Genomic DNA, 18,389 nt, shown 5'->3' with positions numbered 1-18,389 from the left:
GCTCTAAAACACACACGCACACACACACACACACACGCACGCACGCACGCACACACACACACACGCACACACACACACGCACACACACACACGCGCGCGCGCGCACACACACACACACACAACTCGCACGCATGCGCGCACGCACGCGCACACACACACACACACACACACACGCACACACACACGCGCGCGCGCGCACACACACACACACACACACACACACACACACACACAACTCTTGGATGACCGCTGATAGAATGATCTGGTAGAGCTGTGTGTGTAGCACTGTAAAACTGTGTGTAAGTTCATATCTATGCAGCAGGTATTAATCAAAGAGAAGCAACTTAGAACAGTGTGACCTGCACACACATCCAAACCCATGCAGACAGTTTCACGAAGGTTTTTGTCACAAATGAATGACACACGGTTTTCTCTACAGGGATGCATTAACAAATGCATATCTGTAACAGTTGCTGAATGCTTTGGTTATGCTAATGTATTTATTATTCGTAATTAAGTAGGCTGAGTAAGTCTTTGTTTATTAAGTAATTTCATGCTAATGTCTTTGGACAGCTGTACCAAAGTGATGTATAAATCACAATCAGATAGCAACTCTGACTGCGCACGGTCTCGCGGTGTAGCCTGTAGGGTGTTGAATCTGTCCATGTTGTTGTTTGAGAAGGGAAACGGCGGCTGGACGGTGAAGCCGCGGCTGTGTTTAGACAGCTGATGCCACGTCTTGTCTGTTGTCACTCTCTGTTCTTCTTGCTTCTAATATTTCACCATCAACACATGCTAAAGAGAAACTGATAGGTGTGCATGTGCATGCACGTGCGCACGCGCGCACATGTGTGTGTGTGTGTGTGTGTGTGTCACTGGAATAATACAGGACAACATAATTACAGACTCTAATGAAAGTGTAATAGTCTAGTAAGTACGGTTGGCCCTTGACATTTAACAAAGAAAATCACTATGAGCACTCAAGCTGTTCACGTGGGCGTCAGAGTTCTAAGACTGCGGATCCTTCGTGATCGCAGGAGGGACACGGCTGAACCTGACGGGCCCTGTATCACTGGTGCCATTACCGAGCCTTTAGTGGGTCTGAGCTAAGCGTGTGTGCAGTGCTAGGGCAAGCATCAGCCTGCACACTGAGTGAACGGAATAGAACATTTTAGCTTAATTATGACTCAGCGTACATTATTCAGTGACTTTTAATAGCTTCCGTGGCCGGTTGTGAGTTTTGGGAAGGGTAATTATGAATCTTCGGAGGAGAGTGGTGACGTGAGCTGGTTTCCTCTCTGCCTTCTGTATTGCTTTTTTTCTCAGCTGCATCTTTGCACACTTGTTACTTTCATTCAGAAATAATAGACAATGTGCGACATCCTGCCTTAGCTTGCTCTCATTTCATTCGCCACAGGCATTTCATGGGAACCTGGTTTACTTTGTTTTCCTATAATTTTACACCAGAATTCTCATTGTGCTCAAGTGTTCCTCTTTTTGTGTTATTTCCTGTGTTCTCGGTGAGTCTCCCTCCATTTTGTTATCAGAGCGGTCTCACTGCTTCATCCAGATGCTTCTCAAACATAGGACCCTGGGAACATGCATCTTTATCATGTTAACGTAGCTCGTGTGAGCGAGCCTCTGTCCTCTGGAGGAGACGTAGCCTGTCTCTTAGCTGCGTGACAGAGTCTCGCCTCTCGCCCATTAAGATGCCATCAGAGCTGGCTGGTCCAGAGATGCAGAGACACTTATGTGGGGGGGAGAAAGGCCAGCAGCACGTAGTACTGCGGCTGAGGGGCTGTGTGGATGTCGGGCTGCCCTGTGCTGCTTTGTGGGGGGGGAACTGGGAAAGGTGACAAGCGTGCATCCTCGGCGCGTACACGTGTACACACACACACACACACACACACACACACACACGTTCGTTGTCTGAGCGTGCCTGAGTGAAAACATTTCATTTATATACTCGTGCCATGCAAAATTGATGCGGTGCTGTACCAAGTTTCCAAACCCAGTCTGTCGACAGTTCCACATATATCATCAATAATCAACAGACATTACATTAGTTATTCCATCTGTGCATTCGGATGAAATGGTTTCTGTCGCCATAAAGCTTTGCTTGCATCTCTCAATCAAGGCTCTTATCAGTGCATTACTCGACATATTACTGCAGGATATCCATTTGGATTGAATGAAACTAAATGAAACTTGGATTTCTGCAGCCTGTATTGATTTTCCAAGCATCTTGGATCCAGGGACTTTGGGGATGGGGTGGAGGTTGTGGGAGGAGCCCACAGAAAAATAATCACTTCAGTCTTCTGAAAGATTTGTTTGTCCTGCAAAAATGGAGCCCTGGACCTGACTGGAAGTCCAACTATTACTAATTGAAACAGTATTGCAAACGACTCCTTAAAAGCATCGGATGGTTGTTGTGTTTTATTAAGCTTTTGAGTGGCCATATCTGCCACACTTTTACACTGGTCTTTTAATTCATTATTCAGAAGCCATTAGCTGGGGTTTCCACTGCTAAGTACGGTAATGAGGCCCATTAGACTGAACAGTTGTTTGTGGGGTCTTCTTTAAGGCTGGAATTGTTCTTTAAGGCTGGAATTGTTCTTTAAGGCTGGAATTCTGGGAATGGCAGAAATCTGCAGGCCTTGCAGTAACCAGCCAGGCAGATACACAGCCATATGCTATTGCTTCAGCATTTGGGAGTCATTAGCTCTAAGTGTGTGTGTGTGTGTGTGTGTGTGTGTGTGTGTGTGTGTGTGTGTGTGTGTGTGTGTGTGTGTGCGCCAGGGTCTAGTCTCTTGAGGTTTAAGTACAGATAGTTAGACCGGAGTGCTCTGTGGAACTCCAGCACCCTTGGTTATGGGGCTTTCTTGGAAAAATACAGTACACCATAATATGAATTTGACACTTTAAAATGACCATTACAGCGTCTTTACCCTGCAGATGGGAGGGTCAGTTAGACGGCACATAAGAGAACAACACTTTATTGATTGCAGAAATTGCAAAAACTGTTCCTGTCTCTGTGAGGCATTTCTTGATCGGACACTAGATGTGAGACTGAAAACGCCCACACTTTGATGCTTACATAAAGTGTTCCTGATGGAACTTACTGCAGAAGCTCTCTGCACATTGTCAAAGCTCTCTAATCCTAGATCCACAGAGGCTTCCTTCCACTCACTTGGGATTAGGCTGGCATTCCTTTGTCTAATCCCGAATCGGCTTTAAAGGCAAAATATGCCCACGTTTTGTCTGCAGTAGTGAGGCAGTGGGCGCTGACGGTGGGCTTGGGCTTCTGTGGTGGCTTATTACATAACGCAGTACCATGTTGCCCCCTTGAGGCGATGTAGGGTATAGTACTAAGCCGGTATCGCTAATCAAAGTATGGACAGGCTTGTCTGCATAATGAACACAGCAGGTTTATTCAGACAACACTGCTAATTCCTTTACTGCAGTTGCCTGTGAGAGTAATTCACTTTTGTAACACTTGTGGAAAGATACAGCCACTGAAATAGTGCTACACAGGAGTGTCAAGGCAGAGCAACCGCTCGGATGTCAGAGTAGTGTCTCTGGGAAGAATGGGAAAGTGACATGGCAGTGATGCCGGTGTCAGGCTTGGCTGCTCGCTGGCCCTGAATAGCCCTGACCTGCACCCTGACCTGCACCCTGACCTGCACCCTGACCTGTACTCTGACCTGCACCCTGACCTGCACCCTGACCTGTACTCTGACCTGCACCCTGACCTGCACCCTGACCTGCACCCTGACCTGCACCCTGACCTGCACCCTGACCTGTACTCTGACCTGCACCCTGACCTGCACCCTGACCTGTACTCTGACCTGCACCCTGACCTGCACCCTGACCTGCACCCTGACCTGCACCCTGACCTGCACCCTGACCTGTACTCTGACCTGCACCCTGACCTGCACCCTGACCTGTACTCTGACCTGCACCCTGACCTGCACCCTGACCTGCACCCTGACCTGCACCCTGACCTGCACCCTGACCTGTACTCTGACCTGCACCCTGACCTGCACCCTGACCTGTACTCTGACCTGCACCCTGACCTGCACCCTGACCTGTACTCTGACCTGCACCCTGACCTGCACCCTGACCTGCACCCTGACCTGCACCCTGACCTGCACCCTGACCTGTACTCTGACCTGCACCCTGACCTGCACCCTGACCTGCACCCTGACCTGCACCCTGACCTGCACCCTGACCTGTACTCTGACCTGCACCCTGACCTGCACCCTGACCTGCACCCTGACCTGTACTCTGACCTGCACCCTGACCTGCACCCTGACCTGCACCCTGACCTCAAGTCAACCACAGTAGGGAACGTTTAGACCGAGTGTAGAACTGCTTAAAGGGCAACCAGGAGCAAGAAAATGTGTTTGATTTGGTTCCAGTCTGCAGTGTTCCACGACAATGGTTGGTGAATTAATAGTCATTTAATAATTAACCTATCAAAGAAACTTTTTCCAAAAAGATTTACTGGTTCTCACCTGTAAAGCATTTACATAGGGCACTGGTATCTCAGTGGTCAAGGTACTTAACTTGTAATCGGATAGTTGCTGGTTCAAGCCTCCCCACTGCCAAGTTGCCACTGTTGGGCCCCTGAGCAAGACCCTTAACCCTCAATTGCTCAAGTTGTACTCATAATTGTAAGTTGCTTTGGAGAAGTGTCAGATAAATGGAGATGTACATGTGCTTTTTTATATTATTTTTTTATTATTATTTTTTTTTTACATGTCTACCTTTTGCTAAACTTGCTAATGCTAGCACTTACTAATGCTCATCATGTCAGCATAGAGACAGAAGCGGTGGAACGCTTTCTGCAGTCATTTATGTGCTTATTTATTTGCATATTACCATTATGGATTTACTGCCCCCAACTTTCATGTCCCCAGTGCACAGTGACATTAGAGCTTTAGATCTGTGGCGTGTGTGCAGGATGCCGTTGGTGCATTCATGTGGATAGCCTTTAATTTCATGCTGCCGCTTCTACCAGACAGCCTCTTGTGCTCTGAGGACTGATGGATGTGTAAGGAGAGCGGCCTGGGAGCAGTGAGGGGCGTGTCAGTCAGACTAGGAGGAGGAGGGTCAGTGAGACTAGCCTCCAGTCCACTCCAACTGCTGTAGTGAGCCAGCCTTCAACACACACACACACACACACACACACACACACACACACACACACACACACACACACACACACACACACACACACACACACACACACACACACACACACACACACACACACAGTCCACTCCATCTTCAGGTCCGGTGGATGGGGGTAGGGCTTGGTCAGTTTCTCTGATCAGTGAGTTTTCTGGAGGGGGGAAAACCCTCACTTGCTTGATACCTTGCTGACTCATCCTGCCTGACCACAGCTTGTACTCATTTCAGTCAGCTTAGCAGCTAAGCCGTGGAATCACACTTCCCCCATAATTCTTTGTGGCCGTGCGGCTGCACGCTGGTCCTGCAGACGGCTCGCACTGTGACGCGTGACATACATGTATCACCTGCATGTTCAGCTCTCTTCTTAGTCTCCTCCCTACAGCCATGTGTATCGCTTTCCTGAAAACAAAGCGGAATAATAATCGCTATGTTGTATATGAGTATTTTGAGATACGGTCAGTAAGGGATCAAGTGCTCACCCATGTACTGTCTGAGGAAGGAACAGGGTTGTTCTAGCCTTTCCACATGTATGTTGTTGTATTCTGTAGACTACAAAAGGCAAAATCTGATCCCAGATCATTGATGAAGCTATGCTTTGATCAGCAGGCCCTCCTAAATGAGTAAACGGCTGTTGTCTGAAAGTGAGCGTATTCCGGACTGCGTCTGGCGTGTCATCAGGAGGCTCTTGGGAGGTGTGCGGGGGTCTGTTTGCATACATGCTGAGTCATGCAGTGTCACTAGGCAGAGGGCAAAGGTCAGGCTGAGCACACTGGTCTGAATGTGTGCAAGCATTTTGTTCGCAGTGAGATGGACTAAATTTGCAGAGTTTCAAAATGGAGAGAGTGCAACTGTCAACACCAAAAATAAATTGAGCGAGTAATCCAGGTTTACTTAAAGAAAAAAAGGAGTTGTGTTGGTTCTTGATATTAGAAGAATGTAGAAAGCATTACTGGTTGTACTTGGGTGTCCCTGAATGAAATTACACCACAAGGTGTTGCTGGAAGTTAGCAGAGTTCCACTTTGGACAGTTGAACGAGACAGCACTTCAGCGGTAGACCTGCAGGGTCATGAAGATCTTTCGAGTGCCTGAGGCCTATTAAAGGTGCGAGGCATGTAGTGCACCGTAAGGCCAGTGTGGTGGACAGATCTGATAGGCTGCTCTACCGGCGTCAGTCAGAGCTCCACCAGGCTGAGGGAAGGTAGGATAGCTGAGCTGTGATTGGCTCAGAAGAGCAGGTTGTGGCAGGATAACACACACACACACACACACGCACGCACGCACGCACACACACACACACACCACACACGCACGCACGCACGCACGCACACACGCACACGCACGCGCACACACGCACACGCACACACACGCACGCACGCACGCACGCACACACACACACACACACACACACCACACACACACACGCGCACACTGTGGTTTTCTAAGGTACTCTGTGGTCTGCAGGGATTGTGGAAGGTGATTGGAGTCTGAACTGATAGTACGTGGTTAACTCTCTCATGAACAGTGCTTTGATTCACCCCATGCAGGCCTTTATCCCTTTCTGTGTAACTGAAGGGCTGTGCCTTCCACTGTGGACTGGACTGCAGCTGCACCTTCTCTGTATCCAATGGCACTTTGTTTTGTGGCTGGAGTAACACATTTTACATTACAGCACTAGGGGAGTGCCGTAACCACTAGGTCGCACTGTCCCGTGTTGTCCTTAGGGACTGCAGTGAAATGGATGTGGATTGCTAAAGGCCAACTAACTGTGTGGTTAAAGTTGGCTAATAGTGACTATGTGGAGACTCTGGCCAGGTGACTGATGCAGATTTACTGCAGGCTTCCAGGTCTCATTTTGTGGCAGAGTGCCATCTAGCGGCCATCCTGAGGTATGGCTGTCTCATATAAAGTGCGAACAGGTTGAAAAAGGGTGCATTTCCAAAATGACATGACACAATTATAGTTTTGCGGTAAGGGGAGTATCACTTTGAGCCATCACTGCGCCATGTAATGATGCTCTTTATACTAGGCAAATGGGCTCCACCTCATTTGTGAGTGCGGGTCATCCGTGTGTGTCTGTCTGCTCAGGCAGTTGCATGTGGGAATGAACGTGAAAGGTAGTCAGAGCTCACGGGCTGAATCACATGACCAGACGAGTGTGTGAGGAAAGCAGCACTGGTCCAGATGACCTTCATCCACACCTGTGACCCCAGAAAGGTGGGGGTGGGGGAGTGGAAGAATAAATATGAATATTCATGAATATTCATGGAAAGAAAAATGATCTGAAGGTTATCAGAATATTATATTCATAGATTTGCATGGACCTGCCTTAGTTCAATAAAGGGGACCCAAGGTCAGTGTTTTACGCAAGCTGGGCTTTTGTGGACACACGCTTTGCTTAGTTAACCAGGCACAAAGACAGACCTTTGCTCTTGAAGACTATTGTGTGCGATTATGTTGTTTGTTTTTTTTAAACTGCTCAGAGCTACATGAAAAATAAAGATCTATGTTCCTGGATCTGAGAACAAGCTAAAATGGCACTGTCACTGTGTTTTGCTCTGCGCACTCTCTGGTTTTTAGGGAACGGTAATTCATGTCAACTTCACACAGTGCTGTGCTTTTTGCCAGCTCCTGGGGTCATTCCTTCCTGTTGCGTCTCTCGTGATTTTCAGGCACCAGCGACCCCTACGTGAAGTTTAAGATCACAGGGAAGGAGGTGTTCCGTAGCAAGACCATTCATAAGAACCTGAACCCCGTATGGGACGAGAAGGTCACTCTGCTGGTAGACAGCCTGAAGGAGCCCCTATATGTCAAGGTATGTGTGCATCGTTGACTGGATATGTTAGAGGAAGAAGACCTTCATAAATCCTCGTACTAGGCTTGTCTGTTTTTGGTTGAGATGGATTTTCATCCTCCTTATCTCTCCATTCCCTCTCGCTCTCTCTATCTCTCGCCCCTGCAGGTCTTTGACTATGACTTTGGGCTGCAGGACGACTTCATGGGTTCTTCATATCTTTATTTGGAGTCTCTGGAGCATCTAAGGTCCTTCTCATGCCTCCTGACAGTCCTTATCTAACGTTTTTTGAGGGGGGTTTTTGGAGTGCTTCTTATCTGGCTTTTAGTTTAGTGCATTTGACTGTGAAAGGGCAATACTGCCCTCTAGTGTTTCCTCACAACATTTACATTTACTTATCCAGAGCAATTATTAATAATTATCAGTAGACTTTTGTGGGCTCCCTGGGAATCGCACCCCTGACCATGGTGTCAGACCTTGCTCTACCTGCTCTACCAGGTGAGCTAAAAACAGTACAATTCAGATTCTGAGGCTGATTTAAAGGTGTGTTTATATTTGTAGTTTGGTTCCACTGGTGTAAACCAAAGCAGAAAACAGATTGCTGCATTTTAATTCCAGTTCGATTAGAATTCCCAGTGAGACATTTACCATCAAACCAAAAGGCATATGGATGCAACCGAAACATTCCAAACAATGCTCCACACTAATCGAAGTGCGCTGGTGGGGTTTGGAGTTCCAGAGGCACTACCCTACCAGAGCAGCCGTTTTAACCAAAGCTGCCACGTCTGAATAAATCCGTCTCTGTTCAGAACTCTAGATGTGATCCTTGAACTGAAAGACCCCCAATACCCTGACCATGACCTGGGATCGCTGGAACTGGCGGTCACCCTCACGCCTAAGGAGGGCAGTTTCAAGGACGCAGTAAGTGATCTTCCTGATATATTCTCTCATTAGAATCCTCCTTCCCTCTTCCTCCCTGATAACCGAAGGTCCGCCTGGGGGTCCTGAGGTCTGCCTGGGGGTCCTGAGGACATGGAGGGTGAGAGTCGCTCCTGTGCAAGTGCAACACTCTGCTTTCTTTCACTTCCTCCCTTCTTTCTGTATAATATCAAGGGGAATTTAAACTTTTGAGTTACTGCAGTATTTGATGCTTGATATTTATTACGTGCGTATGCTGGCGGAGGATTCACAGCAGAACGAATTTTGAGTTTTCTCGCTGTGGAGTCCTGTTGAAGCACGATCCGCGACACATAGCTCAGTAAGACCGCTCAGTACCTTTTCTATTTAGACGTCTGAGCAGTGACATAATGTATACCGCATGTGAAACCAGGCCGTAAACTTTGTAAGTGACCCGCGTTCCAATGTTAGGGATTTGCAGTCACCCCAGTGTCTCGTATATGGATCTGCATGACGAGCCAAAGCTCAGCACGCTAATAACAGCTCCTGTATTTGAGTTAACTGCACATATCCCGGGCTGTCATACCGCATGCCGGTCGTCCATGTTTATGACTGCATCCTGCTCCAGCGTACATAAGAACCCAGCTACAGATGCAGTTGAGTTCTCCGGTTGGTTTTTGTGAATCACGACACGGTTTGTTTTTTTCTGTTATCCACAGCACTCCTTAACTCAATGTTTTTAGTCTTCACAATCGAGGACATGACAAATAGACCCAGCGGATCAACCACCTACAACCATCCATATTTTCCTACAGAGCCCAGAACCGTAAGAGCCAGGGGGGAAAGAGCATTCTTAAAAGACCACCAGCATTTGTTGGTGGTATTTTAGAGGAGAGTAGAACTAAGTGAATTGCCAGCTGAAATGCACCTGCCCCAACTGCAGTCAGTGTGGTCCGCCTCTCCGGCATAGAGGTTTCGGAGCCCTGTGGATTGAAATATTTTACTCCAGCATGCGAAGGTAGCAAGCTTACAGGGAAATCGCAGTGTTCCGCTTTATGTGATGTCTTCGTAAAGCTGAAGACTTGCTAAAAATGATTTATTAAGCAATACGCCTGGAGAGCCTCTGAAAATGACTTATGGGCACTTTAGCACCACCTACTGGTGGTAAGAGGCTCCCGATACTTAGCGTGTGTGTGTACTTATGTCCCTGGATGGAAGTGCCTACCTTGGCATCATGGGCCTTGGTGTGTGTGGAGGCCTGTGTCCTTCCTCTAAATAATCATGGCTCAGGCTCTTACGCTTCTATATGTCCACCTCTATTCATCCCCCCTTAGGGCATATGACACCTTTATGACATCTTTGTCATCTTTAACTGTACTGCACAATCTGTCGGAGGTTCTAAAATGGTTGCCTGTACAGAAAATATTTACACAGAGACAAAGCAAATTGATTTAGATTTGATATCTTGAGATCTGGTCATCCCTATAAAGAGGTCATTGTGTTGTGAAGACAGGAGTCTGCCATTCCAGTGTGCCCCCTCAAGGGCTGAACTAAACTCCAGGCTGAGGCTCTATTGGCCTCTTCCCGATGGGAATGCCAAGGCTGGCGACGTAACTGCTTTGTTTCGTTTACAGACCATGCTTTTGAGAAGGAGCTGGAAACGATCCAGTAAGGTAATAACCGCATGACCCTGCTATACTGACCTCTATTCCTCCCAACCCTCTGCAGTGCTCTGCTCCGACTGAAGGCGGCGCTGGCGCCCCAGTCTTTTGCCTTTTTATTATTATTATTATTATTATTATTATTATTATTATTATTATTATTATTATTATTCCAGTCACTTTTATTTGCATTTCCTGGCTTTATTTTCCACAGGTTGCAATATGCAAGCAATAACTAGACCGACATGGTGGACGCAGCAACACGAGAATCCACATTCCATTTTAACATCGTATTCCAAATGCAAATGTAGATCGGTCAGAATGTGGCGTGTTCAGAGTTTCCATTGCGTATTGCAGCAGCTGCCTGAGAAAATAAAGCTTCTCCTTTTCCCCCTTTTTTTTCATTCGTTCCGTTGTTGTTTTTTTTGCTCTCCATTCCGCTTCAGCTGCACAACGGGCTGTAAAACTGAGCGGCTTTCTCTCGACCAGGACGTCGATGTTGCTGTCATTATAAACTGCTAATATTTACGGAGTTTTCCTAAACAACAATGCCGTGAAAATTTACCTGACCATAAAGATTTACCACATTGAGAAAAAGAAGAAAAAGAAACACGTTTACTTGCAGCAGTGATATAAACAACAGACCCGACAGGATCTGGAAAAAACACAAAAAAAGAGTAATGTAACGGGCACCAGCTTGATAATGTCAAGCCCAAATCCACATACATCTGCAGCACCAGGGGCCATGTGAGTGATAGGTCTCCTGACCAATCAGAAACCTGGCCACAAACACCGGAGAAGACATAACAACCCCAGCCTGCAGGGCAGAAATCTGTGCGTGCTTGGCCCAGGCAAAGTAGGGGCATTTTGAAGAGAGATGAAACAATCCAGTACTTTGATATTTGGCCTGATAGAAATGTGAAATGCAGAGGAATCATGAAGCTATTTGAATGATTTCTCCTCGGGGTGCGATTCTGCTCGTGTCAGCTGTATGTGTCATTACCCATGTGTGCGCCTTTCTTCCAAATAAAAAAATAAATAAAAATCCCGCCGGTGTTGTTGCCTTGACGACTTAACTATTGTAAGTGATGCGATTCCTGAGTTGACCCATGAGCTGAAGTGCCGTCACAGATTTCCATCACAGGTTGTTTTTCTTGTGTTGTGAATGGCTGTGTATGGGGAGAGGGCGCATGCGGTTGTGGTCTGTCCATCGCCGCCGCTGCTCAGTGCATGCTGTGCATCTGTGAACTGACCTCGAAACGCGCCCTGCTTGTTGGGAAAGAACATTTCGCTTTAGCTCTCATTAATATCTTAGCTAGGTGTTCTGTTCTGCATTTAGACACTGGGACGGAGCCCAGTTATTAATGGTTGTTGAATTGGGGCTGCCAATGGACTCACTGTGCTAGCGTACACTGGGTAAAGGTCAACTAAGTCCTGCTAAGTTTTGGGGGGGAAAGTTCTGGAAAAAATAAAATAAAGTTTTGGAAATGCCTAAAAAGCATGAACATGGCTAGCGCCTCCCTAGCTGAGACTGTGAAGTGGGCCACTTTGGGTGGCACTGGGGAATTCTTTAACAGTGCTAGCTACTTTATGTCACTTTCTGCACTCTTGGGGGCATGTTGATTTATTTACGCCCCTCATTTCTCTTTTATGAAGCACAAATACTGTAAACGATGCTCTCAGTAGATGCAAACCAAGCAGGATTTATGTTTATGATGCAGCTCCGAAATGAAGACGTCCACCAACTTTGCAGGCTCAACGCCGCGGTGACGCATCGTGCATTCAATCCAGGCGAAAAACGGCTTGCTTCAGGAAACTTAATTCTGCTTGCTTCCTCTCGCATCTGTCACTGACCCAATTTGAACTGCAATTATTGTTTTTTTTTGTTGTTTTTTTTGTTTTTTTTTACACAGAAATACTTTTCATTTTAAACTGACAGGATTTCGCTGTTTTTTTTGTGTGCAATTAGCGTTGCCGCGGGCGAAGAGCTCCCACATGCCTTAGCTGTCTGGCCACCGGACCGAAACTAAACCAGATCGGGGCTTTACTGTGCTGGAGTCAGCACGCCGAGCGCTAATATCCGGAGACGAGTGCATTAGCCGCCTGCTCCCCACATCAAAGCTGCGTGGAAGGGTTTACACAGAGTTTAATGAAATGCATTTGAAACGAAGCGCCTCGCTAATGGGCGAGATTAAGTACAAAGACTGAGACAGAGTTATCTGATATACTTGTGCCAGTGCATAAACAGATACCGCTCAATCCGGAGTCAAAAGCGGTTTGATTAGAGGTCTTTTTAGTCTAATCTGGGGTTGTCCGATTGGTTGGGTAGAACAGAGGCAACTGGTACACTTTCAGTGTTCTTACGCATTTTTGTAAAAAAATGAAAAGTCGGTCGTGCTCACGATAGCAGCAATGGTTGCCATAGTGTGTGTACAGCTGTTCGTGTGTCTGTGTCTGTGCACATGTGTGTGTGTACATGTTTGATGAGTGCTGTGTTCTGAATAAGACCCTCATTTTTGTGTTTTTACAATGCAGTTTCATGTTCATTTCCAGCAAAGTCTATAAATGATGTTTGGTGTTTGTGTCTGATTATATGTAAAATTACACGGAAATTTATATCAATGTCTCTCTCTGTGTGTGTGTGTGTGTGTGTGTTTTTATGGGACAGCACCAGAGTCTGAGATTATCAGATATTCACAGGAAAGCCCAGCTGTGGAGGGGAATCGTCAGCATCAGTCTGATCGAGGGCCGTAATCTGCAGCCCATGGATGCTAATGGCCTTAGTGACCCCTATGTCAAATTCAAGATGGGTCACCAGAAATACAAAAGCAAGGTAACCCCTAAGAGACCTTTCCCGAAGTTTAGATGCTCACAGTGCTTCCAGCCTCAGAACTTAGTCAGTTTCATATACAGAAATCATAACTAATAATTGACGTTGCTGTTGTCAGTGTTTATCAAGATTTAATGGCTTTTCATTACGGTTTCCTCCTGAGACCCCCCCCCCCCCCCCCCCCCCCCACGCACACACACTCACACACAAACGCAGCCATATCCTTTTGTTGTGTGGACCCCCCCCCCCCAGACGATTCACAAAACGTTGAACCCTCAGTGGAGGGAGCAGTTTGACTTCCACTTGTACGATGAGCGAGGAGGTGTTATTGACATCACTCTTTGGGACAGAGATGCAGGGAAGAGAGATGACTTCATGGGCAGGTGAGTTCTGCTGTTGGTCTCTTCAGCATGTTGTCACACTTCAACACGCTGGTGGTTAACGGGTGGTTAACTGGTGTCTAACTGGTCTCCTTATCCACGCCAGTGGGCTGCTTGTCTTTTACGAAGGAGAGGCAGTTGCAGGAGGCTGCTCCATTACTACGGCAATGTGGTCACCGCCAAAATGCGATATCCTCTCAAAGGATGTGATCAGTCAGGCTACCCTGCACGCTATACGACATTTAGCGTTTGACACTTCACTTCATGAGGAAAAATTATCTTAGATTGCCATTGCAGCATTATGGCTTCCGTAGGAAAATAACTCATGAACGACCAGTGCAAACACTGTAGTGGGTAGAGTTCAGTGTAGCCAGCCACAAAGTCCAGATTCCTCCCTCATCTCTCAGCCATTATAGAGGACCCAGACTCCTCCTGGCCACTTCAGAGATGAGCGCCGCCCTAATGGTGCCTAGTCGTGCCGAAACATGCCGCTTTAGAGATTTTACAGCCCATCCTCCGCTTCCCATAGCAAGCATCAAAATTTATAGAGCCTCCATTTAGGAGGTTCAGTCTCTGCAGATAAAGCTGTCCAAAAGGCCATGAAGTGTGTGTGTGTGTGTGTGTGTTGTGCACACACACGTTTCTGTACCAGGCAAGACCCCATTAAATGAGAGACAGGGGAGCTGTTGGCAATGGGAAGAGAGAAATGTCTTAGCAGAACTGACCAAGCAACCTGCTATGTTCCCATTCACAGAGGTGGCATGTCTGAATGGTTTCGGTTGCCTTCATTGTAATTGGCTACTCCTCCTTCCTTAAATGCTCATCTCCTCGAGTCGCCTGGCTGGACTTGCTTGGCCCCTGCTGATGTCCACATTACCTCCTGAATCGTGATCGCCGTGGCTTCCATTACATACACGGTGGTCCGGCCGGACTGGTGCTCGCGTAGGACTCTGAGCTTGTCACTTGACTGCAGGAAAAGACAGAGAGAGTGGTCACAGAGCTTCCTTTGGCAGTACATTCCAGTGGAATTCTCTCGCTCTCTCTCCGCTTTCCAAAGTGAGGATGAATAATGTATTGTGGTACTGGATGTGACTCAGACCTATCAGGTACAATTTGTGCCTGGTGTTTCTGTGCTGAAGACAATAATGACCGTAATCCGTGCGTGTGTGTGTGTGTGTGTGTCAGGTGTCAGGTGGACATCTCTCTGCTCTCTAAGGAATGCACGCACAGGCTGGACCTCTCTCTGGAGGAGGGCGAGGGAACACTGGCACTGCTGGTCACCCTCACCGCTTCGGCCGCCGTCTCTATCGCGGACCTGTCCGTCAACGTCCTGGATGACCCGCGCGAGAGGAAAGAGATCCTCCACAGATACGTGAGCTCAGGCGCGCACCTCCTCGCACGCAGATCAGCCGCCGTTCCACCCCTACCCCGACCCCGATTCTGGGCCAGTATTTACTGAAGCACGTCAGAACAGCCAGCTGCAGTCATTAGTAGGGCTACAGGTTCTGGATCAGAGGAGGGTTGGCCCGGACCGTGTGCCAGTAGCTCCGTATGTGCTGTTTGAGGACAAACCGCCCCTGTACGCTGTAGAAGGGTGAGTGTTAGAATTTAAGCAGAGAAACTAAAGCTCGTTTATACGTTGAGCTGACCCCAGCCCTCTATTGTGCACGTGTTGCTCCACATATACATCCACTGAGCTGTGCACAGAGGAGAACGTCCCCACTGGTGCCTCGTTCTCAGACCCGGCAGCACCTCTGTGACGTGACCTCCTTTTCAGAGCTGCGCAACCTCTCGGGGGCCGTAGATTGGTTCAGGCCCAGAGAGCACTGGATCGGGCCTCCCGTGCTTTCTGAAGAGAGGGATGAGGAGTGAAGAGGGGAGAGAGACAGAAGGAGAGGAGCTGATTAGGACAGTGCGGGTAGTGGGGGCCAGTGACAGGCTCTTTTGAGGCTGGGTATGCTGATGAAAGGCTGGGCCTGAAAGGGCCCAGTGCCCCTGTGTGGGGGCCTTTCGCCCTGCATGGCCCCTGAGCCCCTCAGTCCTTAAGCCTGTACAATGGCTCCAGCCTCCCTCTTTGTCTTTGGGCCGTTAACCCTTTGCTCGCCGCCATTTGCCGCTCTCCACTGCTTCTTTACATGCCAATAGGGAGGGTGGGGGTGGTGGGCAAGGCTGGAACAGAGAGGCGCATGTCGGCCTCCTAACCACCTCTGATGCATCTGCTCTCTCGTGTAACGGTACAGATGAAACCCTGGGATTTCCGAGCTCTCTCTCCGGCTTTAAGGTTCTGAGGCATTCTCTCTGTCGCCAGCCCAGTACGGACCGCTAGCTGGGTGCGCTAGTGGTGCTAGCTGCTCCGGGTTGCAGTGGTTGGGGCTGTCCAGAGTCCACAGTAACGGAATTCTGCTGGACGTGGAAGGGTGTGCTGGTCGGTGCGCATGACCACTGGCGGAACAGCAGCGGGAGCCTTGTGCAGGCCTGGTGGTCGACCCACGATTTCAAGCACCAAAGCCTGGTGGCCAGCGCCGCCGCGCTAACCGGGCGCTGCAGTTGTTTCCCATGCCCACAGGGGGGAGCTCTTAGACCGAGGTTTGGTGGACGAACTTGCCGAGGATGGGGGGGGGGGGGGGTGTCAGGGTATGGATGGAGAGCTGGAAAGGGTGTGTGTGCGAAATGAAAAGAAAAGCTATTTCACCTTGCAGAAGTCTAGTCGTCGCCGCCCCCCACCCCACCCCTGGTAAAGGATAGATATTTTACTCCCCCATCCTTGTTCTCGCTCTCCTTTTCTGTTCCGCACTCTTCCTTCCCCCTCCCTCTGTGCATCTAGGCATTCATTAGCACCCTAGCCTGCAGTCCGATGGAGACAGATATGCCTGGTGGGAGAGATGGGAGAAATGACTGGATTTGAAATAGGGGGCTTTAATTTGTCCCCACTATTAACATATTCCCTTTTCCCTGCTTGACACCCTTTTAAAGGTGGGTGGGTGGGGGGTTGGTTAATAAAGATGTACCTTATCAAGCCGGGCAGATAACATGAAGTGCTAGCGCTAATGCTGTGCACTAGTCCTTCAGCAGATTAGCTCAGGCTGGGTGGTGCCTCCATCTAGGGCTGGAAAGGGGATGAGGATGGAGAGAGATTGGGGGGGGGGGTTTCAAACGCCTTCAGCCGCTCTATCGCCGTCAAATCGACGAGGATGGCCGCGTGAATTAAAGCGCCCAGCGCCGGTCGTCAGCGCTGGCGGCGTGAAGCGCTAACCCACGGCCACTGATGTCCACCACGCTAATAAAGCACATAAGAGGAAGTGTCAGCCTGTGTGTGTGTGTGTGTGTGTGTGTGTGTGTGTGGAGGTAAACGGCGACGCGTCAAAGCCGCAGATGCTCTTTTCTTAAACTGTCTGTGCCGTCGGGGGGTGGGGCGGGAGCGTGCGTGGGCTAGCAAGGAACGCAATTAAATCTCCTAATGTAGCTTTGCGGTGCCGGCTTCACGCACATCATTAAAGTGGTGAAGGCATATCAGATGACTTTCAGCTGTTTGCATACGGAGTGAACAGGGCGGGGTGGCGGACTGCCTCGTCAGGGTGCGCTAATGGCCACGAAGCCGAGTGAAGATGTCTGTCGCTAAAAGGGTTGTCTACCCGTCACCGCGAGGTCACAACACACCTCGAATGCTCTCATTTAGAGCTCTGGGCGGAGCAGACAAAGCACCCACACCTGAGGATTCACCGAGACCTCAGCAGCCTGTTTAGTGCAATGATCATCGCTTGCCGAGTGACTATTTCGCTTGGTTCGCTTGTTTTCATCGGGTTTTACTTTGATATTTTTTATTTGAAGGTCATTATTTCCATCATTTTCTTAAAAGAAATGCTAACTTCTGTGATGAGTTATGGGTTTGGGGGCTCTTTTCCCATTGGTGGTTTAGTCATCTCAGCTTTGGCTGTTTTCACGATTAACCCTTCTTGGAATGCTCAATAATCTGAGGAGAACGCTGAATTCAAATCCAAGGCCTGAGAGAAGACCCCACGTTGAAAATCTCTCTTATTTCACGATATGTGGGTTTATTAATTTTTTTTGTGATGGGAGCAGGGCAGCTCGGCTGTTGTTGGCAAGCGGGCAGGAATTATGCATTTGAATAAGGGGATGCAGAGAGTGTGGGGAACCCGTGCGTAATGGACATTAATGGGCGTCAGGGCCGGGGTGACCTCTGCTCAAGTGGTGGCACCCAATTCCACATCGCCCTGTCTCGCACTTTAAAATCAGAGATCAGACAAATGCACTGGTGCGTGTGTGCGTGCGTGAGGACGTAGAAGGAAAGAGCAAAGAAGGGAAAGCATGAGAGAAGAGGGAGGAGGGAAGCTGTTAGCATTCCATTTTTATTATGACATTTCACAGTCATCCGATTTAATGTCCCCTGACCGGATTGTCCGGCAGGAGACGGTGGGCTTGAAATGTTATTTAGAGCATTGATAAAAGGTGAGCGCCGGCGAGATGACAGCAAGTCATAAGGCTCCGCACAGTGACATTCATTTTCTCCACGACGGAGATGGAATAAGACGTCATGGTGACAAGCTGTCAATCATGACACAGTCCCGCCACTTTCCCCTCCTCCAGCTTGTGGTCCCTGCTTTAAGGGGGGGGG

At 48.5% G+C, this 18,389-nt stretch overlaps 1 protein-coding gene across 13 annotated transcripts in view; it reads left to right on the top strand.

Annotated features, from left to right (window-relative positions):
- Window positions 1–18,389, top strand: part of mctp1a (multiple C2 domains, transmembrane 1a) — a 116,313-nt gene that overhangs the window by 51,379 nt on the left and 46,545 nt on the right. For 11 of the 13 annotated variants that reach the window (XR_003410367.3, XR_014123961.1, XM_035529707.2 and 8 more), the window contains exons 3-9: window positions 7,867–8,009; window positions 8,157–8,236; window positions 8,798–8,909; window positions 10,520–10,558; window positions 13,215–13,379; window positions 13,629–13,759; window positions 14,942–15,128. Coding sequence is in view for 11 of the 13 variants with exons in the window: in XM_035529707.2 (XP_035385600.1) it covers window positions 7,867–8,009; window positions 8,157–8,236; window positions 8,798–8,909; window positions 10,520–10,558; window positions 13,215–13,379; window positions 13,629–13,759; window positions 14,942–15,128 (857 nt within the window). In the remaining 2 variants the exon portion in view is untranslated. The remainder of the gene's footprint in view (window positions 1–7,866; window positions 8,010–8,156; window positions 8,237–8,797; window positions 8,910–10,519; window positions 10,559–13,214; window positions 13,380–13,628; window positions 13,760–14,941; window positions 15,129–18,389) is intronic. The other 2 variants (XM_035529706.2, XM_035529708.2) reach the window with 1 other exon arrangement.

Source organism: Electrophorus electricus, chromosome 5 (assembly GCF_041902795.1).
Source record: "Electrophorus electricus isolate QZ-2024a chromosome 5, ASM4190279v1, whole genome shotgun sequence".
NCBI classification, from domain to species: Eukaryota; Metazoa; Chordata; class Actinopteri; order Gymnotiformes; family Gymnotidae; genus Electrophorus; species Electrophorus electricus.
The sequence above is the reverse complement of the archived record's forward strand: the minus strand, read 5'-3'. Positions and strand labels throughout refer to the sequence as shown.